Genomic DNA, 27,136 nt, shown 5'->3' on the forward strand with positions numbered 1-27,136 from the left:
AAACTTACTAACTATACTGCTATGTTCACATCCAAATCATTTATATAAATGACAAAAAGTAGTGGACCCAGCACTGATCCTTGAAGCACACCACTGGTCACAGGCCTCCAGTCTGAAAAGCAACCCTAATCACTACCCTCGGTCTTCTACATTCGAGCCAGTTCTGTATCCAAATGGCTAGCTTTTTCTTTTAAGATTAGATTCACTACAGAGCACCCGGAGGAAACCTGCAGAGACAGGGGGAGAATGTGCAAACTCCACACAAACAGTGTCCACACAAACAGTCGCCTGAGGGTGGAATTGAGCCCAGGTCCTTGATGCTGTGAGGCTGTAGTGCTAACCACTGAGCCACCATGCTGCCCATGTTATCCCTGTATTCCATGAGATCTAACCTTGCTAACCAGTCTACTACCATGGGGAACTTCCAGAGATCAAATCATTAGGTCGATAGTGACACTATTTCCTACCATTTGCAAATTTGATTTAGTACTTTTAACCTCTACAGTTTTCTGTTTTGTTATCAGAATGTTATTCATTCTGCCTCCTGTCCCCGACTTCACACTGATACTTCTTTAGAAAGATTTAATAGGGTTTGTCAAGTGTAAACTTTTGAAATGCATGTTGAGTGTTCTTCATGATCTCTTCAGTTCCTTGACATTTATCTATTCCATCTTTTAGTTATAACTGCATTCTTTTTCCCACCACAGATGTCAAATTAATTAGCCTAGTTTTCTCAACTTGTTTAACCTCCTTTTTTAAGTATAGGGATCACACTAGCACTGAAATCAGACTTTGATGTATTTTGTGTGAATAGAGGCATGGATAATTCAAAGATCTTAAGCGCTTCCAAATTTAAAAAAAAAAAATAGCTTTGAATTATTGACAGAATGATTCATCCAAGATATCATTACTATGGAATATAAAGTGAATGAGCCTTGCCAAGTCTTGTTCTATTATGAATTAATTTCTGTGAAAGAAAATGCTTTCTAACCAGAATGCTGCAAGAAATTATTTGTGCATTAATCGGCAAGAACCTGTGCCAGTTAATAAATCAGAAACCGGCCTAGTGAAGGGACATATTTTCATACATTGTAAGAGCTTAATGTGGTAAAATATATTTAAATCCATTTAAAAATATGTTTAAATTATACAGCCGTCTGAATGTTGAATGCACCTCTGAACCAATGATACATTTGGTCTTAGATAGGAGCAGGAGGATATTCAGCCCCTCATGTCTGTTCTCCCCATTTGCCTGGTCTTACCTCCAGTGACTCTACTGAACAAATACCCATCAAACTCAATCCTGATGGTTTTACTCATCCCCTCGCATTTACACAATTGTTCACTACATTGTGTGGAAAAGCTGTTTCCAAGATTCCCGGTTCAGATTTTCAGCGATGCTCCTGTCTCATTCTTCCAATTGTGTTGAGTAGCAATGGAGCACCTCCACGGTGGTGACTGTTCACCAAAAGCTGAACACACCATTTTCTCCTGCCTTGTGAGTGATCTCCTGTCAGAGTCAGTCCAGGTCCCACTGCAGGACTGGAATAGGTAATCCACTGTGAAAAAAAAATGTCATGACGTGGACGGGCCGGTGTTCGACTGGGGTGGGCAAAGTTAAAAATCTCTCAACACTAGGTTATAGTCCAACAGTTTAATTTGGAAGCACTAACTTTCAGACGAAGGAGCAGTGCTCCAAAAGCTTGTACTTCCAGATAAACCTGTTGGATGATAACCTGGTGTGTTATTTTGAAAACTGGAAAAAGAGCAGAGAATTCCTCCAGTGTCCAGGGAAAGGTCATGCCCTTGTGTTCTAACCAGGAATTTCAGGCCCACATTGCAGCAGAGCCATGGCCATACTGGACACCTTTGCAGAGAATGGCCAGAGATCTTCTCACTCCTCCCAGGAGGAAGTCACATCTATCATTCTCCAGTGTTAATGCAGGACAGTGGAAATTCAACCCCACTATTTGGTGTTGTTTTTGTCTTTAGAAAAGCTTGCTGGGTATGGAAAGCACTTTGCAAGATCTCTGAATATTTTTCCTTCAACATACTCTCACTCAGCAGTAACCTGCTCACTGATATGCAGTTTGAGTTTGACTAGAACTACAGCACCACATGCCGACAAGAACAGAATCCCAGGGGATCAGGAGAAAGTGAAAGCCCTCAATGTTAAGGCAGTATTTGATTTGGCAAAAATAAATCTAGGAGAACTCAAGTCTGAATAGATGTTATGGAAACTCTCCAATGATTGGGTCACAGGGCTGTTGGTCCTGAAAACTGAAAGTCAATCATCACAGCTCCCGGACCTGTTCAGAGATGTCATCACACGCCTGTGCAGCAGGTCAGACTTAAACCTGACCCTCCTGGTTGAGAGGTGCAGACATTACCACTAAGCCACAAGAGCCCCTTCTTCAGGATTGTGTCCTGGGCCTGACCATCTTTAGCTGCTTCATCAATGACTTTCCCTCCATCATAAAAGTCAGAAGGAAGTGTGTGATGTTCAGCACTATTTTCTATTCTTCAGATAAGGAAAGAATTCATACCTGCATTAACAAGACTTTGACTACATCCAGACCTGAGCTAATAAGTGGTAAATAACATGTGCAGCACACAAGTGTCAGGCGATAACAACTATCAGCAGTAACAGTGTAACTGCTTCCTCCTAACATTCAATAGTTTCATCATCACTGAAACACCAGAGAAATCCTGGAATCTTAACATTACCCAGAAACTCAACCAGACCATTAATGTCATAGTTATCAGAACATATCAAAGGTTTTGCATTCTGCAGAAAACAGCTCATCTCCTGACTGCTTTAATCTCTCCCCCACTGACAATTCAGGAGTGTGTTGGAATACTCGCACCTTGTCTGGATGAAAAGCTTCAGCACTCAAAAGGCATGACACCATCCAGGACAAAGTAGTCAACTTGATTGGCATCACATTTATCACCTTCAATATTTGCTGCTTTCACCACTGATGCACAGTGATGCAAGATTCACTGCAGCAACTCATCAGGATTCCTTTGATGACATCTACCAAACTCAACCTCTCCCAGCTGAAAGAACTCAGGCAGCAGAGATTTGGGAACACAGCAACCTGCACGTTCCCCTTCATGTTAAAGATTGCAGTGGCTCAGAAAGATGGTTCAGTGCCATCTTTGCCCCATGGGTGTCTGAGGACAAGAAACAAATACCCAGAATGGGAATTAATTTTTAAACAACAATCATTATGATTCAGTTTAGTCCACCCATTCACCAATAATGTTTGCAAATAGTGATGGAAATAATTAGCGAACATTGACAGGGAAAATTACTCAGGGAAAACCTTAAATATGCGCTGGATATAAAATCCTAGTCGTATGAAGGGATGTTTTGTAAATATTGCCGGTTTTTTATAGTTGTTTATTGAAGTACATATTCGACCATAAGATGTAGGAGTAGAAGTAAGGTCATTCAGCCCATCGAGGCCACTCCACCATTTAATCATGGCTGATGGGCATTTCAACTCTACTTACCGTACTCTCCCAGTAGCCCTTAATTTCTTGCAAGATCAAAAATTTATCAATCTCTGCCTTGAAGATATCTAACGTCCTGGCCTCCACTACGCTCCATGGCAATGAATTCCACAGGTTCACCACTCTCAGTGAGAAACGCCTCCTCATTTCCGTTCTAAATTGACCCCCTCTAATTCTAAGGCTGTGCCCACGGGTCTTGTATCCCCACCTGTTGGAAACAATTTCCCAGCATCCAACTTTTCTAAGCCATGCATTAAGTTTCTATTAAATCTCCCCTCAACCATCTAAGTTCTAACGAATACAATCCCAGGATCCTCAGCCATTCATCATATGTTAGGCTTACCATTCCAGGGATCATCCGTGTGAATCTCCACTGGACATGCTCCAGTGCCAGTATGTCCTTCCTGAGGTGTGGGGTCCAAAATTGGACACAGTATTCTAAATGGGGCCTAACTAGAGCTTTATAAAGTCTTAGAAGCACATAGTTGCTTTTATATTCTAACCCTTGAGATAAATGACAACATTACATTTGCTTTCTTAATCACGGACTCAATCTGCAAGTTAACCTTCAGAGAATCCTGCACTAGCACTCCCAGATCTCTGTGTACTTTGGCTTTATGAATGTTCTCACCATTTAGAAAGTAGTCCATGCCTGTATTCTTTTTTCCAAAGTGCAAAACCTCGAATTTGCTCACGATGAATTTCATCAGCCATTTCCTGGATGACTCTCCTGAACTGTCTAAATCTTTCTATAGCCTCCCCACCTCCTCAGTATTATCTGCCTGTCCACCTAACTTCATATCATCAGCAAACTTCAGCAGAATGCCCCTCGTCCTTCATCCAGATCATTAAATATATAAAGTGAATAGCTGCGCCCCAACACTGAACCCTGTGGGACACCACTTGTCACTGGTTGCCATTCTGATAAAGAACCTTTTATCCTAACTCTCTGCCTTCTGTCAGACAGCCAATCCCTGCCAGTAGCTCACCTCAAACATTATGGGCCCTCACCTTACTCAGCAGCCTCCCTTAAGGCACCTTATCAAAGGCCTTTTGAAAGTCTAGGTAGATAACATCTACTAGGTTTGCCTGGTCTAACCTACTTGTTACCTCTTCAAAACAATTTTAACAGTTTTGTCAAGCACGACCTCCCCTTACTAAATCCATGCTGACTGGTTCTAAACCGACCCTGCACTTTCAAGAATTTAGAAATCTCATCCTTAACAATGAGTTCTAGAATTTTACCTCCAACTGACATTAGCCTAAATCGACCTGTAATTTTCCATCTTTTATCTTGATCCTTTCTTGAACAAGGGGGTTACAACAACAACTTTCCAATCACTTTCTTGAACAAGGGGGTTACAACAACAACCAAACACCGCCCCATCCAATCTACTTGATCTAAAGAGCTTCCAATCAATATTTGGGAAGTTGAAGTCGCCCATGACTACGACCCTGTGGCTTCTGCACCTTTCCAAAATCTGTACAAAGATTTGTACAAAAGATCTGTACAAAACATCTGGGACTTTCCCTGACTCCAGTGATTTTTGAAAGATTATAACCAACGCCTCCACTATTTCTTCAGCCACTTCCCTCAGAACTCTAGGATGCAGTCCAACCAGGCCAGGAGATTTATCATGTTTTAGACCTTTTCTAGCACTTTGTCTTTTGTAATGGCTACCATACTCAACTTTGCCCCCTGACTCTCCTTAATTGTTTGGATATTACTCACGTCTTCCACTGTGAAGACTTACGCAAAGTACTCATTAAGTTCTTCAGCTATTTCCTTATCTCCCAGCACTAGCCTCCCTGCATCAATTTGGAGCGACCCACTGTCTACTCTTGGCTCTCGTTTTTTTTATGTATTGAAAGAAACTTTTACTATTAGTTCTAATATTACTGGCTAGCTTACGTTCATATTTGATCCTCTCCTTCCTTATTTCTCTCTTTGTTACCCTCTATTTGCTTTTGTAGTCTTCCCAATCTTCTGATTTCCCAGTACTTCTGGCTACTTTATAGGCTCTCTCTTTTTCCTTTGATAGATTTCCTGACTTCCTTTGTCAGCCATGGCTGTCTAATCCCCCTCCAGATAATCTGGAGGCTAGCAAATGTGGTTCCCTTGTTCAAGAAGGGGAGTAGGGATAACCCTAGTAACTATAGGCCGGTGAGTCTCACTTCTGTTGTGGGCAAAGTCTTAGAGAGAATTGTAAGGGATAGGATTTATGAACATCTGGATAGGAATAATGTGATCAAGTATAGTCAGCATGGTTTTGTGAAGGGTAGGTCGTGCCTCACAAACCTTACTGAATTCTTTGAGAAGGTGACTAAGGAGGTGGACGAGGGGAAAGCGATAGATGTGGTGTATATGGATTTTAGTAAGGCGTTTGATAAGGTTCCCCATGGTAGGCTACTGCAAAAAATTAAGAGGTATGACATTGAGGGTGAGTTGGAGTTTTGGATTAGGAATTGGCTGGCTGGAAGACGACAGAGGGTAGTAGTTGATGGCAAAGGTTCATCTTGGAGTGCAGTTACTAGCGGTATTCCCAACACCCATGTTCCATGAGTGAATCAATCTAAAAACGTTCTAGTTATTCAAAACTTGAGGTAATTTTCCTTCACTACCAGATCTGCATGTTTCATTTAACTGTTCCAGTCTCATAAGCTGCGATGCTTTTTTTCCCACGAGCACTCACGCTACCAAGATTTTCTCAGTCTTCCATTAAAAGTTTTTGCAGATTTACAATGAAATATCTCTCGTCTGGATGTTTTCATAAACAACAACCTTTACATTGAGGAAACCTATTCCCTTAACCGTCTTCAACAATCTCTGTTTCTAGGAGAATGTATTAAGACTATAAGAAATAGAGCCAGGAGCATACCTTCCAGCCACTCGAGCCTGCTGGTCCAACATTCCTTGATACGTGGCTGATCCAACAGTCCTCATTCCACTTCCTTGCCCCTTTCCCTGTAGCGCTTGATTCTCCAACTGATCAAGAATCTATCTCAGTTTAAACATACACAAGAACTCTGTCTCTACAGCACTCTGTGGCAAGGAGTGGGCATAGCTTTAAATTAAGGGGTGGTCGGTATAGGACAGATGTTAGGGGTAGGTTCTTTACTCAGCGAGTCGTGAGTTCATGGAATGCCCTGCCAGTAGCAGTGGTGGACTCTCCCTCTTTATGGGCATTTAAACAGGCATTGGATAGGCATATGGAGGATAGTGGGCTAGTGTAGGTTAGGTGGGCTTGGATCGGCGCAACATCGAGGGCCAAGGGGCCTGTACTGCGCTGTATTTTTCTATGTTCTATGTACTGTCTTCCCCGCCAGGCTCTGCTTCCAGTTGATTTGTCAGTTCCTCTCTCATGTCCCTGTAGTTACCTTTATTTAACACCATTACATCCAATTTTGCCTTCTCTCTTTCAAACTGCAGACTGAACTCTACCATATTATGATCGCTGCCTCCTAAGTGTTCCCTTACTTTAAGATCTTTTATAAAGTCTGGCTCATTACAGAGCACTAAGTCCAGAATAGCCTGCTCCCTTGTAGGCTTCATCACAAGCTGTTGATGAAGTAATGACATTTAGATGGGATGAGACCATCAATAGGTACAGACTGCATCAGCATCCTTAAAATTATTTCCTATTCTATGGCTTTAAGAAGAATATTAAATACTAGGAACAATAAAACCTAACTTCAGTCAATCATGTTATATTGGTCCAGGATTTCTGCAGAGGAGCAGAATTGTTAGTTCGGATTGTTAGTTAAACTAGCTCATTCAGCCTTCAGCCCCGGTGTGTGCTGCTCACTATGTTATTATCAGCTGATACTGAAGCAGCAACGCAAAAAAATTGAATCTTAATCCAGGAGATTCATTTGATTGAGAAGTAAGCAGGAAGAGACTGAAAAAATGAACCAGAATCAAATTAAAGTACAAATTAAGTCAAATTTTAGATTAAGGGAAGAAGAAGGGGACAAAGGAAATTAAAGGAAAATAAGTTAAAATTTGATATTTTAAAATCACCACAACAATTCACAACCTGCTGATTGAGACTCACTTAAGGTGCTTAATCTTCTGGTACAGGGTGTTTGACTGGCAGTCATTAACAATCTTTCCTCATTTCAAAAGAAAATTGACACTTAATTGCCTTGATTTCGGTGACAGCTTTAATGGATAACCAATCAGTAATTTGTTAATCATGACAGCTTAAGAGTGAGATACCCCAGGTTGTAATTATTTCATCCTTGCCTTTAGCTGTTGGCCAATATGTGCATTAATATCAGTGTGCATCATTCATATGGCAGAGTTTTCAAAAACATTCTGGCTTATTTTTACAGTGAATATCTATCGGTAATTATTCAGTTTGTTCTTTGTGCTTTAAATATTTGGGGTGTCAAACATAGGAAAGCTATTTCCATTTCTTCCCACCGTTGCAATTTACAAACTGACTATAAAAATATGGAGGAGGTGAGCGTATGCACTTGGAATTGATCATTGGATTGTTCTTGTTCAACAGACACTCCACTCCAGAAACAAATGTATTTGATACAACAACGTTAAATGTTTCAATCTCACCACTCAAGGATTAGTTATTTCAGACTTTTGGGTTTTCACTTTCAACCATTGTTAGGGTTTCAGGTAGAGGGGGTGAAGAGTACCTTAGGGAAAGGGCAGCCAGGGGACAGTATATCATCACAGGCCACTGCGGTGCAGTGCAGATCACCAATCCAAAGTGCCCTAATAGGAACAGTGGCTTATTTTGAGAGCAGGCAAAAAGAAGAAACAACTGAAAACACTGGATGATGCAAAGCTGATAAGCACTGACAATACTCGGGAATAAAATTGAGGACTTATTCGCCAGAACTAATCGCATCCCTGGCCAAGCTATTCAAATATAGCTACAACACTGGCATCTTCCCAAATATATGAAAAATCATTAGGTCCTGTACACAAAATGAACAAATCTAATCCAGCCAATTACTATCCAATCAGTTTACAGGAGTGAAATAATGGAAGGAGTTATTGTCGGTGCTATCAAATAGCAACTCCGCAATAATAAGCCTTTCATCAACACTTTGTTTGGGTTCATTATAAATTCAATCTAGACACAGAAAAAGGAGCTGATCCTAAGATGGCAGGTGGAAATGACAGTGTTTGGTCATCAAGTTGGCATTTTATCAAATATATCAAAACGCATTCACAAATATAATGTGAACTAATTGAATTGAATTGAATTTATTGTCACGTGTACTGAGGCATAGTGAAAAGCTTTTCTTTGCAAGCAATACAGGCAGATCACAGAGTTAAATAGCATAGATAGGGAAACAGTGGCAAAAAGAAAAAACACAGGTACAGGCAAATGCTAAGAGTTGTGAGTCCATCCAGTATTCTAACAACAGTTGGGTAGAAACTGTTTTGAAACTGCTGGTGCGTGTGTTCAGGCTTCTGTACATCTACCAGAAGGTAGAGGTTGTAGAAAAGCATTGCCAGGGTGGGATGGATCTTTGAGTGTGCTGGCAGCCTTTCCTCAACAGCGGGCCAGGTAGATGGATACTATGGACGGGAGATTGGCCTTTGAGATTATCAGGCTGAGTTCACCACTCTCTGTAACTGTCTCCAATCTTGAATGGTACAGTTGTCATACCAGGTAGTGATACAACTAGACAAAATGCTTTCGATGGCGCAGCTATAAAAATTGGCAAGGGTATTCGCCATCATGCCAAATTTTCTCAGCTGCCTGAGGAAGAATAGATGTTGTTGGGCCTTTGTAATTCAATGTCAATGGTAATCAGAGGGAAACTCCACTGAGACATATCTGGCACAAAAGGAAAAGAAAAACAAAATTTGGAATTCAGAGCCTAATGATGACCATGAATCCATTGTTAATTTTCAGAAAAAGCCATCTGGTTCACTAATTTCCTTTCAGGAAGGAAACTGCCATCTTTTCCTGATCTGGCCTATATGTGACTCCAGACCCACAGCAATGTGGTTGACTCTTAACTGTGCTCTAGACAATTAAGATTGGCGAGGCCAGTATTTATTGCCTAGCAATACACACATTCCATGAATGAACTTGTTGGAGAAATTTGCCCAATAAATTACAGACCACACAAACCAGATCGTGTGAAATTGACATGCTGTTTATTACAATCGATAGTGCTGGAAGAGAAATTGACTAGGCTGACAGTCTGTGCAGGTAGATCAGAATTTCTCTTCCTCGAGCTGAAGAAGCAGCCAGTTTTTATAATAATCCTGTTAGAAATTAGAAATGGGGAAAATACAATGTATCTGGAAATGGAGTAATCTAGTTACCATGATGCTAATCAGAAAACTGTTATCGTAGGAATGTCCTAATTCTCTACACAAAGCAATATCCTGACAGCATCCAAGGGTTCGGAGCTTCCATTCCTCTTCACAGGTAGGTGCTAATGTCTCCTCTGAAGTGGTGAGGTGCTTTCATTGTCTTGTCCGGGGATCAATGCTCTTGTTGGTGCCTCTCTGTCTGACCTGCTGTTTGTGGGGCTTTGGTATTGCTGGGTTGTGAAACTGCCGCGGAGCTTTGGGATAGCTGTGATGCTCTGTCATTGCTAGTGGGTGCTTGAAGTGTATTCCCTTGTCTGTGAGTGCTGTCTAGTTTCGCTGGTCAGCCTGCTGAGATTTTGGTACAGTTTGGCCAAGTTTGCTTTTGTGGGCCTATTATGGGTTGGCAGGGTGGTAGATCTTTTCCCACAGGATTCAAAAAATTACCATCTCTCACCATCAACTTTCTGGGGTTACTATTGATTATAAGCTGAAATGGATTAGCCACATAAACACAGTTGGCTACATGAGTGGATAGGTGAGAAGGTAGGCATTCTGTAATGAGCACTTCAAAACCTGTCCACAAGCTACAATGCACAAGCCAGGAGTGTGATGGACAGATGCAATTCCAAACAACACAAGAAGCTTGACACCATCAAGGGCAAAGCACACTTGATTGGCACCATCTTCAATATTTACTCTCTTCACCACTGCCACTCAATAACACCAGAGTATATTGTTTACAAGATGCAGTACAGAAATTCACTGTCAATGGCACCTTCCAAATCTACAACCATTTCCATCCACAAGTCAAGGGCTGAAGATACATGGAAATACAACCACTTACAAGTTCCCCTGCAAGTCACTCATCATTTTGACCTGGAAATAATGTCATGGCTCCTGCAGTGTGGCTGGGTCAACTTCCTCCCTAGCACATTGTGACTCATGTACTGCATGGTGCAGGACAATTAGTGATGTGCAATAAACACTGGCCACACCAACAAATTCCACATCCCATGAATGAATAAAAGCAGAAAAAGCAATATCTAAGAACCTTTGATGTTAGGTAATTGGAAACATAGCATTCCAGCAATGAGCTTACAACACCCAATGATTTTTCTAATCAGAAAAGTTTGTTTCATGTTGCGTCCAGCAAAAGAAATAAGCAGCTTAAAATATATTGCAACTATGGTACCCGTTTGCTATATAGCAGTAGTGATTGTTATTTCTGGATATTTTACAACAGAAAACACAGATCATTTGCAGCAAATTCATTGCAAGTTGGAATGCAGACATCTGCTCTGACACGCCCTGAGCATCTTGATCAGGTGTGATTGAGCTTTAGAATGTAGCGAGAAAGCACCCCCGAGGTCAAGCAGTGTGTGCACTAGGAGAGTTGGCAATGGGAGTCTGAGAGTTTACAGGAAAGGTGCATTGATTATTCAATTATTGTTCTGAAGGTCAACATTTAAATTCTTTTAAACATTCTGTTGCACCTTGTGTGAGATGATGACTCTGTGACAATAGAAAGAGCAGTAAGGCTCACTGGACAGCAAGTTTGGAGCTGTATGATCTTAATGACCACCTTGTAAAGGGGATTGATAGGGTGCTGTGTGTTAATATCATGACTGGGCCACTGGTGATGATTTAAACCCATCCCTTACCATGCTGACTACACTGCCCTGTCACCAAGTCCTGATCTTGGCTTCTATTGGATGTTGGCTCTCGCAGGAATGACACAGTTGAAATAGGCAAATATTGAATGTTTGGGTGAAGGAGTGGGCAAAGTTAACTTCAACCTTTGCAGCGTCAGTCCTGAGTGATGAACATTTCCTGAATTTGGGTTCAGAGGAACTGACAGCCAAGGCCAAAGCTGGTGGCCAGATGTTGAGAATTAGATAATTATCATGGTCAGTGAGTCTGTAACTAAAGAGCATAGCTTTAAGATTATCATCAATAAGAAAGAAAGGCCATTGTTTTCCAGAATGCATTAGGAATGATCAAAGATCCTGGCTGAAAGAAGCTTCTCAATTCTGGTTCATTGGGCTTAACACTGGAGACGGTGATTGCTACCACACTGAGTAAAAACTGACAGCACCACAGGAATGAGCAGATCCTGCAGGGAGGCTGAGAAGGTGGGATGTACCAGGATCATAGGCAAATCAGCCAATACGAATACGATCACAGTGTGGCATGTGGCTCATGTCCGGTGTGGGAAATGTTTCTGGCTCCTCTGGGTAGTGGTGTAGAAGGGACACATTCTCAGATATGTAACAGCACAGAATCAGAGCATTCAGTCCCACCAGTCTAAGCTGGTGTTTTAGCTCCTCCTCCCATGCGGCTGTGGAAAGCTCCGTTGTTTCAAGTAAATAGATTTCCAAATATCAATGATCCAGAAGCAATATGAAGATAGTGTGGAAGAAAGCATTGAAGTGGATGATAATATGAACAGTGGAGTAGGTTTGATGGGTTGAATGTCCTATTCCTGCTCCTAAGGCAAAAGTGGGGACTGCAGATGCTGGAGATCAGAGTCTAGATTAGTGTGGTGTTGGAAAAGCACAACAGGTCAGGCAGCATCTGAGGAGCAGGAAAATCGATGTTTCGGGCAAAGGTTCTTCAACAGGAAACACTGTTTCTATTCCTGCTCCTAACTCAAGCTCACTAACTTCTTATTCCCTACGCTCTCACTTGTCCAGCCTTTCCTCTAATCTACACACATCATTTCATGTCATCACTGTAGTTATGTAATTATTGCATAGTGATAACATTCAACAACAGCAGCTTGCATTTACATAGCAACTGTAAACGATAAACCACATTCTATATTGCCTCAGGAGGTGTAAGGAACTACTTAAAATATCCAAATTAAGAAAAACAATTATCAGGACAGATGATCAAAGTTTGGCAGAAGAGGTAGATTTTAAAGAGTTTGACAGCAGGGGAGGGAGACAGTGGGTAGGAGGGAATCCCACAACATGAGAATTAGACAAGTGATGGGAGTCATAATCAGAGGAACAGGCAGTTTAATGGAATTGTAGAGTCGGAGAACATCTTCAAGTTAGGGAGTGAATGTAAAGCAAGACACAATAAAGTAAGTTTAAAATACCCAGGGGCTGACAGTCAGAGTACATCAAAAGACAGAGTTGATAAGTGGGATTTGTGGGGCATTGGGATTTGGGAAACAGCTGAATGGATTTGACAGGGTGGCAGGGTAGCCAGAATAGTCAATTCCTTGACAGTGATATAAAGGTAAAGAAATGGCAACTCAGATGAGCTTAGAAAAAACATTTTCCCTAAACTTTTTCAGAAGACAATATCCCAGTTAATATAGTAAATTGAAGCTTCCATTGCTCTCCAAAACTGCTGCTGGGTTACAGAACCATTTATTCAGCAATGTACACATTTTCTTTAATGGTAATGCTGTCATCCAATATGGTCTGAAGGATTGCATGGGTGAACAGAGGAAGTGCTTCAGGGATACCCTCAAGGCCTTACTGGTGAAGTGCAGCATTCCCACTGACACCTGGGAATTACCAGCCAAAGACTGTCCAAAGCGGGAAGGCGTCGAGCCCAAGTGGAAGCCAGGCGAAAACAATGCGCTGCCCCATCCCCCCTTCCCATGACCACCTTGTAGCAGAGTCTATGGAAGCCATATCAGACCATACAGCCACCTACAGACTCACCTTGAAAGTGGGAGTCATCCTCTCCTGCAAGGGACCATCAATGAGCATAATGGAATGAAGGGACAGGTGATGGGATATATTTATTGAGAGTTAATTGGGTTTGTTTTTTGTTGTATAAATATTGGAAGCTAGTAATCAGTAGGATATGAGTTCTACGGAGTGTGGTCAACTGAAAGCTGACTCAAAAGTGGAAATGTCTCTATTTAAACACAACTATACTCTGAGTATAGCAGTTTCCATGGGTATGTTTCTAAAAGCATAGTTGAGTGTATGAGACGCAAGCTTCTGCAAATGACAGCATGAACAAAAACAATTAGCCTGAGGAACCAGAGAACACACAAGTGGAAGACAGTTGAACATGTTTCTACTCCACTTTTTAAGGCAGAAACAAACATCTTGAAATATTTTAGTAAAAGTAAAATATTGCGGATGCTGAAAACCTGAAAGATAGCAAAAGCAGCAAATACCGTAGACTAGACTGAAAGTATAAATAAAACGTTGCTTTGCATTGTGAGCAGTGAATACAGTCTGCTTTACTTTGGAGCAATTGAATATAGACCAGGTATCCACATTGTGGAACACCTCTGCAGTGTCTGTTAGAATGACTACAATCTTCCCAGATGCTTGACCATTTGTTCCCGTACTAACATTTCCATCCTAGGCTAACAGCAATGATCCACTGGAGATCAATACAAACTGGAGGAATACCTCATTCGCTGTTTAGGTACTTGACAGCCTTCAGGACATAACACAATCCAACAACTTCAGAACATGAACACTCTGCTCTATTTTAATTACAAACCCCACCACATGTATTGTCGACTTCATACTCAGCACAGTGAACCCATTTTCTCCTTTACCTAACTTATTACCATTTTTATGGACCAGGCCAGATCCCCTCAAAACATGTCAAGAAAGTAGCCCAGACCCTAACTTTGCTCATTGTTTTGAGTATACGTGAAGTGGATATTCCAGGAATATTGTAGCTGGTCAAACTACTTAGTTTTAAACAAAACAGAATTTATTTGTAAGATTACCAAATGAAACACAAAGAGAACAGAATGTAGAATAACCGAACCTGAGAGCAAACAGACAATTCCATCTTAATGATGCTGCTCTAAATACTGCAACAATCCCCATAAACACCCCGAGAGAGAGAGAGAGAGAGATTCAACATGAAACACCTTCTTTCATGTAGCTGTTTCTTTAATCAGCTGCCTCAAACAGACTGACTGCTTTCAGTGAACAGCCAGACTGCTAAAACCAAACCAGAGCAAAGCTGAGCTTGAGAACTGGCCACTCCCCTTTTATTGTATATGTGTTTTTTTTTAAACTTGAAAGCCATTTGACTGAGGCAATATCTGTTAGCTATAATCAAATTGGCCCTAAAACCCATCAAAAGTAGACACCCCCGAACCTGCATCTTTATGACTGCTCTGAAAAAAAAAACAAGGATGTCATCATTGTCATTAAGTGAGCAGCATTGCCATCCCCCTCCCCCTTACCACCATTAGCACTCGCTTTGGTCTGGGCACTCTCATTATCTTCAAAGTTTGGGTGAAGATTTGTAGCTCGGGTGCTCATTGTTGTGGTTCTGTTCGCCGAGCTGGAAATTTTTGTTGCAAACATTTCGTCCCCTGTCTAGGTGACTGAGGATGTCACCTAGACAGGGGACGAAACGTTTGCAATAAAAATTTCCAGCTCGGCGAACAGAACCACAACAACTCTCATTATCTGTTCCATTGGCACTCTCTTTGTGGTCTGGGCACTCTCACCATCCGTTTCATTAGCACTCTCTTTGGTCTGGGCACTCTCATCATCTGTTCCACACTCTCCTCCTATCTCCTCTGTCAACAGCATAAAAACCACCATTCAAGCCCCTTTCAGTTCTGAAGAAGTTATAATCAGACTCTAAACATTAACTCTTGCTTTCTCCACAGATGCTCCCTAATCTGATGAGTTTCTGCAGCACTATTTTTATTTTGAAATGGTTTCTTCCCTCATTGTAATAATGCTCTATCTAAATGTTCAGTAATGAGAAGGATGGACCTGAACCAAGTGATCACATCTGGATATACCAGACAGGTGAATTTGGATCAGTGGAAGAGTGCGTTTTGTCATCAGCATTGCTGGTTGTAGCTGTAACCAGCTAATATTTACAGAACTCACTGTAGTTTATGCAGTTGATTTTCCCCTAGAGGGAATTCAGAACCAGATTATCGGAGTCACTTGGAAATGGGAACCTTTGTGCATTTTCTGTTCAGTGTCTGGACTGTAGTAAAAAAGTCGTTTCCTTATTCTCAATAGTCACAGATTCCCCTCGCTCTGCTGTAGCTATCTTTCCGGCCCATGGATGGTCTCTGTACCAGTTACATTGCTCTTTCTGGAAATATTCAGATTTACCATGTAAACTACACTGATGGATGCAGCCCATGCTCGAGGGAGAGGATTAGTAACTCGCATGTATTCCCAACATGTCAACTAAATAGAATGATGTACACCTTCACCAAACCTTCTTTCACCATTGCCCCGCCTCCCAAAATAATCACCTCCCTTTCTGAGAGGGACTCCCTCCCCGTTCCCCCCCTCGAGGGCCACTCAACCCCCTCCTCAAGGGATTTAGTATCACCCCGTTCCTCCCCCAAAAAGATCACTTCCAGGCTGATCAGAGAGAGCATAAACGAATCATTCATCTCGCATTGTTTTTAGTCTTTTAAAATCATTATCCGCACATGCCTTCATGATCCCAATAACATGAAGACCCAAGTGTGACCATGCGTAGTTCCCGGTATGAACACTTCGCGGGGAGATCATTCAAACTCTTCATAGCGACCTGTTGAAAGCCAACTTCGAGGAATCGATCCTCATTTCTGAGTCAAACCTCTCATCCTCGCAAAGGCTATATAAATCAGATTCCAATATTTAAGACAACGCAGATTCTCGATCTTTATCCTAGCTTTTGACAGGCTCATCGCAGAAACCCTGCAAACTGTGCAGAATTTTATGAGTACACCGCATCAGATAACACGGCACTAAGTCATTACATAGTGTCCAGCAATCCACTACTCAGAGCTCCCTGGGTTCACCTTAAAATCTTTCACAGTGAAAGGTTTGTTTTATACTGAGCTGGATAGAGAATATTCTAAGTCTATCAAAACAAGGGAGTTTTTTTATCTCAAAAGATCTGCAAGCTTTCTGTTCAAAAACAAAAGAATAAAATTTGAAATAAAAAAGCCTGACTTTTTAAATTTTATCCACGAGTCTAAATAATTAAAAATAAAAAGGTAGGGTTGAGGCTAATGTTATATTCACATCGGTAGGAGAGAATAGACTTCAAAAGTATACTTTAAATTGAACAGGACTGGTTTCAGTCAGACAGCAGTTAGTGGGATGATTACAGAATTTTTGAGAGTTGGGATAGCTTTTGTTGTCACTGTAGTTGTGTTGGTTAATTAGTGCTGTCAGCGACAGGGGACTATCAGTGAGAGGGAGTCAGTGAGGTTGCGGGTGGAGGTACAGGGGGATGGCAGTGTGGGGTAAGGGACAGGGGACTACAGTGAGGGGGAGGCTGCCCCAAAATGCTGAGCCGGGGCCGGAGGAAGGAGGGAAAAGGAGCAGTTACTGAGTAGGTGCCTTCACTTACCCGCTCCCCGCGACTCTCCGCTTGCCACTAGCAGGAGCTTCCCTGACAGCGGGAGTTTATAACGCAGCCGGGAGCGCGCATATAGACAGGGGGCGTGAACGCGCTACCGTGGGCGCGCATCGAACCACCTTTGCGGCAACATGAGCGCGCATAGCCCCCCCCAGGAGCTGGCAAACATCCCGGGGACGCGCCTGTCTACCCGATCGTCCCCGGAAAAGTGCATTGTTACAATGTAGCCAGAAGAACGGAAACTGTAACAAACTGCAACCAAATACATTGTAACCACCTGCAATAAACTGTAACACACTCGAACACATTATCAGAGAGAATTGCGCTGGGAGTGGGCGGGAGCCCCGTTCACAACCCTCCTCGGATTGGAAGGTTTCCGCAGCCAATCAGAAACCGGGGGAAGACGGTGCGATGTTTTCGTGACCTTCCGGTGTGTTGGGGCGGGACTGAAAGTGGAAACTCAATTGGTAGCTGGATGCCAGCCAATCGGAAGAATGCCTGTTTTGCGATTGGACATGGTGAGACGGACATCTCAATCAGCCAATGGCAGGTGGTTGGGTCGGATCAGGCGGGTGAATCCTCCAGGAGCGTGGCCAAATACATACACTTGGCACGTGCAACATGCGCTAATGTGACTATGTCTGTGAGTGTGGACACACCAATAACAGGAGGGCCAATCTACTGCTGGGAACCTCACCTCTTCTATCACCACATACAACAAATCGAGAGAGAGAGAGAGAGACACACACAGATGGCCATAACAACACCAACTGTTCTAATCAGATCCTGAATGGGGGGGGGGGAGACTGACTGGGTGATGTCAAGAGTCTTTCCCTTAGGACAAGGGGACACCAACTTGAGAAAAGGAAGCATTTAAGATGGAGATGAGAAGAAACATCTTTTAAAAGGGTTGTTAGTGTTGTAATTCTTGACTGCAGAGGCTGTTGAATATATCGATGGTTAAATTACATTTTACAGGCTGCAAGGTCTGTAGCTCAGGTTGAGGTTTAGGGTGTAGCTTTGCTCGCTGAGCTGTAGGTTTGATATCCAGATGTTTCATTACCTGGCTAGGTAACATCATCAATGGCGACCTCCAAGGGAAGCGAAGCGAAGCTGCTGTCTTTCCTGCTTTCTATTTATATGTCTGGCCTGGATGGGGGTACCTGGGGTTTGTGGTGATGTCATTTCCTGTTCGTTTTCTGAGGGATCAATGGCGACCTCCAAGGGAAGCGAAGCGAAGCTGCTGTCTTTCCTGCTTTCTATTTATATGTCTGGCCTGGATGGGGTACCTGGGGTTTGTGGTGATGTCATTTCCTGTTCGTTTTCTGAGGGGTTGATAGATGGTATTTAGATCTGTGTGTTTGTTTATGGCGTTGTGGTTGGAGTGCCAGGTCTCTAGCATGTCTTTGCTTAGCTTGTCCCAGTTGAATTGGTGGTTTTTACAGACTATAGGGCGGTAGATGGTAATAGGGCGTGGGTATTTTCCTAACTATATCATATCTTGTTACATCAATTTGTCACAAATGAACCACATATTAAGTCACAAAACCTTAAAATATCTTAGTGGGATGGGCGATAAATATTTGTCCATCTTTGTAATACCTACAGTTAGTGAATGTAAAAGATGAGATGATTCTGAGATATTTAAACTTAAACAGTCCCCTGTGTTTTCCATTCAGTAGATTTCCATATACTCCTTTATTCACATGTTGTGAATAAGCGCTAACGCCTCTTCTCTCCCCTCCAACACCCATCCCCCGCCAATCACTCCTACTATTTTGAAAAGGCCGAATTCATGTATGAGACAGCCTTGTCCTAAAATGGTGTCTCTCCAATGAGTCATAGGTCATCACTGCACCAGATATAATTATTCAATTAAATATCAATTGAATGTGAAACTGATTAAGATTTTGACGAGTTTATAAATACTCGCTTAAGTAATGACGCTTATATATCATTTCACAGCCGCTGGAATGTGCAAGGTCTATTAACAGTTTTCACGGTACTGCATCCTCACTGTCAATTACTCAGTGCTGCATTTAGCTCAAGGTACTCCCTCTAGTGGTATTTCCACCAGGCTACAAGAACAAAAAAAAACTGGTCCAATTTCTTGATCTGTGAAAAGTAAAGGCAACTTTTGCGAACTCAATTCGCCCTGATAGCTACACATATGTGAACACCTTTACTACATCACGAGGTAGACAAGCAGGAGGCTAGAAGAACACAGCAAGCCAGGCAGCATCAGGAAGTGAAGTCAACGTTTCAAGTGTAACCCTTCCTCAGGACCCCTGAAGAAGGATTACACCAAAAATGTTACTTCTCCACCTTCCGATGATCCTCATTTACTTTGGATTCCAGCATCTGCAAGTTTTTTTAAAAAAGTTTATTTCATCACTATGCAGTCACTAGCAAATACATTTCAATGTCCTCTTTCTGCTCAGTATCCTCCAATTACTCTGTGCTAATATTTTACACTACCTCCAGATAACTTACTAATGTGGAAAAGGATTTTAATATATTTACACAAAACAGCAAAACACTTGAAAACATCTGTGGTCAGGTGAATTTCCAACCAATGATACATGCCCATTGTAGAAGATTTCACTTACGGAGGATAAATTCAACTGAATATGCCTACTCATTACACCTTTTCAAATGAGGAAAGGGCTCTTAAGATAGTCAATTCCTACTGCAACCCCACAATAATAACCTGACCACAGGCAAATTGCCTAGTTTGAACTAGAACCATTAACACAGTTGTTGTGCCCATATCCCTGAGCGAGGACATCTGGACTGAAGTCCCATCTGCTCCAGAAGTGTGTAATAACATCTCTAAACAGGTTGATTACAAAGATGTCTTATCAAGATGTTTCATGCATTTATATTAGGAAGGTAATTTTTTAAAAATTTCTATTTTCTGTTATAATCAAATTTGATGTTCAATTCTTGTTAAACTGTTTTTCTGCTCACTTTGCTGGTCTTTAACCATATTATTTTATTGTACAGATACTTCGACCACCATCTTTAGACTTCTGGATCTCCCTTTTCCAGAACATTTTCCCTAATTGTATTTTTAAACCACTGTCCATAGCATACATGATTCACCAGGATGCTGGTCCCAGTCCAATTTAAGTCAGGTCCATCTCAACAAAACAGCTCACTCTTCTAATGCACCATAAATAGAAAACCCTTTTTCTCACATCACTCTGAGCATTTGTACAATTCTCTATTCTGCTCAGCTCTATCCCAATTGCTTAGGCTACATTTTAGCATATCAAATTATTTTCACAGAACATAATTCTTAGTCCTACCTAGCTCGGAGTCCAGTTCAACAACTCTGAACTACAAGCTAGACACTTATTGCAGAAACGGCTGTCCAAAACTGCAGTGGATTCCACAGGTTTCCACATGCTACAAGTCAGCATAGCACCAATCCTGCTACTTTTTAACCAAATTTATTTATTTAGTTAGTTAAGGACTTAGCTAGTAGATTGCACAACTGAAGTAACCGAATAGGAACTCTCACTTTCATTTGGAGACAAAAAGAAAAACTGACCAGACACTTGAAACTGATAAAACAGCCAGGTGGTGAAGACTCTTAACCCAATGTACTGAAATCTCAAACTTGTTATTAGACACACTATGCCTCACTCAGGTACAATCACTTGAGTTAACTACTTTCAGCTGGTTGACCGTTCGCAGCCCTGTTGGCCCTCTTGTGGCACAGTAGTATCCTTATCCCTGGACTGAGAAACTCCAGTTCAAGTCCCACCTGCTCCAGGTGGTGTGTAGTGATATCTCTGATTAGAAAATAAAAGATTTAAGCATCTCCATTAGGGGTCTTGTGGCACAGTGGTAGCATCCCTGCCTCTGGACTGGGCATTATATCTGTGAACACGTTGATTAAAATATCTAAGCAGCCCTGTTTAACAAGGTCATTTGAATTACCTGAAGATCATTAATACTATGTCACAATCTAGTTTAATCTATATTTAACTGCAAGAAAAACTTACATGAACAAAATTCACTATTACACTAAGTGTGAATCACACTAAAGCACAGTCCCTGATCATATGTCAGACCCCCACCTCTGAACAGTCCCTATTCATGCTGGTAAGTAACCAATGTTAAGAATGCTAATAGTCAGGAGGAAGTCTGTTTTTCTCCACATAAATATGTTTAGACTATCAGTGCAAATTTCTAGAATACAATTTACAAACGCCATCCATTTTCATCTCTCTGTATATCTCTATAAATGCTCCAATCCCACACAATGCAGTTAATGAGCACAGAAAAGCTGAATAGCTTATTTTGAGGGTAAATCTTTGATATAGCTGTGGTCTTGTTTTCTTTTAAAGGGTACCAATGTTTTGTTTTGGAGAACCATTGAGAAATAAATGTTGAACAAGTAAAGTTAATTCAGCCCTTTGAGCCAGTTCCACTTTTAAATACAATTATGGTGGATTTTGGGCTATAAGTCTCCATTCCTGCCCACTCCCCATATCCCTCAATTCACTGAGAGACTAAAATATGTCTATGCAACCTTCCCTGCTGTGGTCAGAACAGAACACAGCATCAATACAAAGGTGTTGAATTCTGAAGGACAATCTGTTCCTGTACTTTTTATACATTCAGCACAAATTGAATCTTCTGTACCAATAAATTAGATAACTGAGGCAGGATCTTTTAAAAGGTGATGAATTCAAGACACACTTCATTGTGGAAAAATCAGTTTAATGTTCAGAATCACAAAACAAATTTCCTTTATACTTAATTGAACATACAAAATGATGTGCTTTTGAAATCAAGAATATGGAAACAAATGTTTTAAACAAAAAAGTCAACATTCAGCATAAACAAAATATTTTCCTGCTTTCTTCAGGTACTGGTCATATGGAAACTCAATTTGTGGGGCTCACCCCGAAACATTTATGTACCAGAGATATAGCAATATGGTTATAGACATTCAGACTTTAGATCAGCTCCTACATTTCAGTCAAGAAAATATCAATTGCAAAAAGTCTGAATACAAGACTGCATACCACTGTATAACCGTTTAATATAGAGGTCCACTGCCAGCAAAAGGTACTTACATGCTCCTCTAACATCCCTCCAGTCAAATTATAGTGAACCTCAGGGACAAAACTTGCATGAGACATCCTAAGTGTAAAATAATCCTGGTCTGGTACACATCAAACACAACTCAAACTCATGAAACTAGCATTGGGTTTTGAAATATGGTCTTGTTTCACCAAAATAATACGTATCTTGGTGTTGATCCCTGTTGTGCCATATTTTGTCCTTCCTTGCTGTTTCAGTGGAAGGTGAATCAGAGTGAGAACTTCCATTCTCAGGTTACAGCTAAGATTTTGTTTTTTTGCCAAACTTAAGTGTCACAGTCATTATAGCTACACACTCAATTTCCAGTGCCAATTTATGGTTGCAATACAGACAAGAAAAAAGTTCAAGCTTCAAAAATGAACCAATGTGAAACATTTCAAATTCCACTTTGTAGCCAGTATTGTAAACTGAGGAAACAAACCTCAAGAAATTGTGACAGATAATGTGGATCATAGAATTCACAAGTGACATTTTGTGAAGTGACAAATGGGCTGACTGATGTTGTAAATGATCAATGAAGGTCATCTGAGTGTAAACATGAAATCATACTTCAGTTGAATAATCAATGGAGGTGAAGCTTAATTCGAGATTTATCAACACCAAGATTTTCAAAACGCACAATATTGTAGTGAATTGATAGTCTGAGCAAGGCTAAATTACATCAAGGAGCACAGTTTCCCTTTTCTTACTATTTAGAAGGAAATCACATGCAAAAATAATTTTAAAGTCTTTTCCTCCATATTTAATACAAAATAATTTTTGGTTGTTAAGGAAGCCTGCTTCCCAAAATACTGATATGATAAGTGAAGATCGAAGCTAATGCAGACAATCAAATTACGCTAGTTAGGATCTTCAGATAATTGTTATTGGTCCCACAATTGGCTAACCAGAATGGACAGTTTTTGTCATCATTAAGAGCAAAAGGTATGCGGAGTGTTCTAAGTGCTGCTATCTGGCACATGTCCATTGTCAGTCCAAAGGTTAGTTTGACACAATCTTCCATCATTGCACTTACAGCGAAATATGCTCAGCATATTTCTTTCATGATGGAAGATAAAGTTTACTTTGAGGATGAAAAGCAACTCAAAAAATAACTTTTTCTTATATATAAAGTGATTGCCAAAAAGAGCCATTGGCCTCACTAGAACATTCAGTTGAAAGCAGATGACTGATACAGGTATACTTAGCCATCAAAAGGTGGGCAGCCTAACAAGGAGGGAATAGTGATCCATGTTGGAGCACTCACCTCATCAAAGCTTCCACCACCTGACTGAGCTGACAACCAGGGAACTGTCCTCCAACAGCTCAGCATACTAGATAGCCCTGGGACTCAAACTCCTAAGCAGATAATTGAGAAATTCTAGGTGTGTTTCTGGGCCATTCTTACAGGTTCTGTTATGCAGAAAGGCCGTTCAGTCCAAAGGTAGGACTGCAAATGCACTTAGGTGTCCTCATCGTCATCACTGATCACATCCCTCCGTTCCGGGGTTGCAGTTTCACGTTCCCGGAGAAAATCTTGGCGGATTGCTTCGAGTTCACTCAACTCCTGGCGCACCTTCTCCAAGTGGAATGTTCTGCGACTATGGATCAGCCGCATTGGAAAGGGATTCATGTCCACAAAGGCGATGTTGGTAAGTTTTCTACAATAAAAATCAGCAATTAGGAATTTGGAAACAACTTCAGGGAAACATTTCATTTTGTCTCTAGCTCCCCACTACCCAGTCAATATTCTCCCTCCCCATTCCTAGTCAAACATGCAGCATTAGTCATAGAACTCCCTTGTTAAGTTATAACCATCAGCAAGGAATTCTGGGCATTCACAGGAGCCAAGATGGCAAGTTGACACTTGGTTGTTAATGTGGGCTTGCTTTCCACAGTCACTGCCAAATATCTTGCATTGTAGCAATAACAACAGTTCAAAACTATTTCATAGACAATAAAGCAATTTGGGCATCCTCAAGGTCAAATGGGCCTTTTCCAATTTTAACATACAAGTAGGGAGCAGGAGAAGGCTATTTAACCCCAAATGCAGCCAACGTAGATCTTGGTACTGTATCATGTGACTTAGCTTCATTTGATTAAAAAAATGCACCATGGGATTGTGGACAGACTGAAGATAATACACTGATGCTTTAGAATTACTGCTCTAAGGATGACGGGGCTCAGTTTAATTTGTGTGTAGCTTACATCCAGAGTTCTGAGGTTGACTAAGACAGAGATGCTATACTCCTGGCTCTTTGGTACTTGTCAAGAAATCTTACTCTAATACAAAAATTACACTGACTTAAAGCAAATTACAACAGCAAAACTACAGTTAAGGTTTCACTTTGTAACACTCTAAAATTTTAAAAGTATAATTGTTTAGACTTCAACATATCCTGTACAACAAGTTTGTAGAGATTAGTACACTGAGCTTCTGCGCTGGTTGTTATATACAAAGGTAAATCAGACTGTTTCCAAGCGTTCAAACAGCAAAACCAAAACCAAATAGAACAAATGAGTCAAAAGAAAATAGTAAATGACAGTGTTAAGTACCTGATTTAATGGGAACTTTGCTAAAGTAAACAAGGATTCAGGAATGAACTTGTAGACATCGATCACTGGGTCTTTACCATTGCTCTCTCTCATTTTCTTTCCAGCTGAGTGGGCTTCCAAGATGAAAGTCACTACCACATTGCACACAACCTTGGAGTGCAGTAACCTCCTGACAGCAAATCCCTCCCATTTTCTTTACTACTTTATTATAAAATACATTTCAAACTATCACCTTATCTTGGTAAGTAATTATAACAAAACATAATGAAGTAGATGGACCCTTTGAGAACTGGCATCTTAAGGAGCCAGTCAGGAGATAGTGTGAGGTGACATCAATGTCCATCACTTTTGAGAGCCAATTAGAGATTGAGCAAACATCTTTAAACCAATTAGCTATAAGTCTCACCTAGCCTGGGCCAATCAGAATGTATTGATCATGCTGTGGTTTGTGGCTTAGAAAGAGTTAATAAACAGCAGCTCTTGGTGAAAGGCTTGAGAGAATTTTGTAGTTATTTGACTTTGAATCAGGGCATTGGAGAGGGACAGAGACCTCGTGTTGATCAGCACCCTACGCTGAACCAGAAAACAAGAGCCATAGTGTGCCCATAAAGTCACTGGCCTGCTTTAATAGATAGTATTTACAACATAGTAATATTTCCTGAGTTACTGCACAGACTGTCACCTGTTGTCTGAGTGGTTAAAATCTCAAAACTATTTAATATTGAGATTTGAGATTAAATTATTCAAAACTTAAAATTTACAGTGTACACTGAATGGCTAATCAGATCGGCCTGAAGTACAAAACTATATCGTGAATGGACTACCCCAATTTGATGCAGAAATCTATTCCAACTGCCAGCTTTTATAAAAAAAGAGTAATTCAGGGAATGTGGGCACCTCTGGCCAAGCCAACATGTATGCTCATCACTAACTACCCTTCAAGGAAGTGGTGTTAAATTGCCTTCATAAACCAATCAATCAGTCTACTTGAGGTATGTAGACGCATAATTCTGTTAAGGAGGGAGTTCCGGGATTTTGACTTAAAAACAGTAAAGCAATGATTATTTATTTCCAAGTCAGGATAGTGAGTGATTTCAAGGGGAATTTGCAGGTGGCAGTGTTCCCATGTATCTGCAGCCCTTATCCTTCTAGATGGTAGGAGTCATGAGTTTGAAAGGTTCCTTAACAGCTTTGGTAAATTTCTGCAGTGCTTCTTGTGGATGGTATACACTGTTGCTACCGAGCAAGTGCACTTCTTTGTTCTAAATAACATCTAGCTTCCGTAGTGTTGTTGGAGCTGCACTCATCCAGGCAAGTAGGGAGCATTCCGTCACACTGCATAAGATGATGATGAGGCCCTAAATGGCTCCACTCACCCTTGCTTTATGCCATAATCATGTGATGTAGTGTACCCTAACTTCTCTCTTCAGAAATCCTGAAGGCCAAGAACATAAGGAAAAGAGCAGGTGAAGTCAATTCAGCCCTTCGAGCCAGTTCCACTATTAAATACAATTATGGCTGATTTTGGGCTGTAAAATCTCCATTCCTGCCTACTCCCCATTTTCCTCAATTCACTGAGAGACTAAAATATGTCAATGCCAACCATAAATATACACAGAAATGGAGCATACATTCTCCAAGACAATCACTCTTGGGATTCAACAGCATTACCAATGCTAAACATTTCATCAACAATATACGTGTTATCCAGAAACCTTGCAAGACCAGCCATTAAATAGACAATGGAGTTAAGAAGTTACATATTCTGCTGTAAATATCTCACTCCCTGACTCCTTAAAGCCTGTGCAGCATCTATAAAATACAGGTTAGGAGTATGATGGAATACTCCCCACAAGCTCCAATAACAGTTAGAAGCTTGAGACCGTCCAGGATAAAGTAGTCTATTTGACTGGCCTCCCATCTACTATCAATGCACAGTGCGTGATGCACTGCAATAACACATCAAGGCAACATCCAATTGGTGACCTTGATTACCTAAAAGGACAAGGACAGCAATGCGCGTGAGCAACAGTCTCTGAGAGCTCCCCAAATCGCACACCATCTTGGTCTGGAAACATATTGCCATTCCTTTGCTATTACTTGCATTCATATCCTTGAATTGTGCTACTCTAATCAGTCTGGGTGAGTATACACACCATGGACTGCAACTTTTCAAGAAGATGGCTACCACCTCATCTTCACTGGCATGTGGGGGAATGGCAATAAGTGCCATGGCTCACATTCAACAAAAGAATGAAACAATCCTACCAGGCATTTTGGAGTAAAGGACCCTAAGGAGGGAATAAGATTAAGGGAAGTGACTGAAGG

At 41.1% G+C, this 27,136-nt stretch overlaps 2 protein-coding genes across 5 annotated transcripts in view; both read right to left on the reverse strand.

The window, feature by feature from the left end:
* The window catches only part of dapk2b (death-associated protein kinase 2b), a 150,823-nt gene extending 133,594 nt beyond the window's left edge, over positions 1-17,229 (reverse strand). Inside the window, exon 1 of one of the 2 annotated variants that reach the window (XM_043680136.1) lies at positions 17,144-17,226. The gene's annotated coding sequence lies outside the window, so the exon portion shown is untranslated. Of the gene's footprint in view, positions 1-17,143 lie in introns of both variants that reach the window. The other variant, XM_043680135.1, reaches the window with a different exon arrangement.
* A 4,640-nt stretch (positions 17,230-21,869) lies between these two features.
* Positions 21,870-27,136, reverse strand: part of tbc1d2b (TBC1 domain family, member 2B) — a 161,623-nt gene continuing 156,356 nt past the window's right edge. For 2 of the 3 annotated variants that reach the window (XM_043680142.1, XM_043680144.1), the window contains one exon: positions 21,870-23,913. In XM_043680142.1, coding sequence (XP_043536077.1) covers positions 23,715-23,913 — 199 coding nt within the window. In that variant the 3' untranslated portion in view covers positions 21,870-23,714. The remainder of the gene's footprint in view (positions 23,914-27,136) is intronic. The other variant, XR_006309806.1, reaches the window with a different exon arrangement.

Source organism: Chiloscyllium plagiosum, chromosome 40 (assembly GCF_004010195.1).
Source record: "Chiloscyllium plagiosum isolate BGI_BamShark_2017 chromosome 40, ASM401019v2, whole genome shotgun sequence".
Lineage (NCBI taxonomy): Eukaryota > Metazoa > Chordata > Chondrichthyes > Orectolobiformes > Hemiscylliidae > Chiloscyllium > Chiloscyllium plagiosum.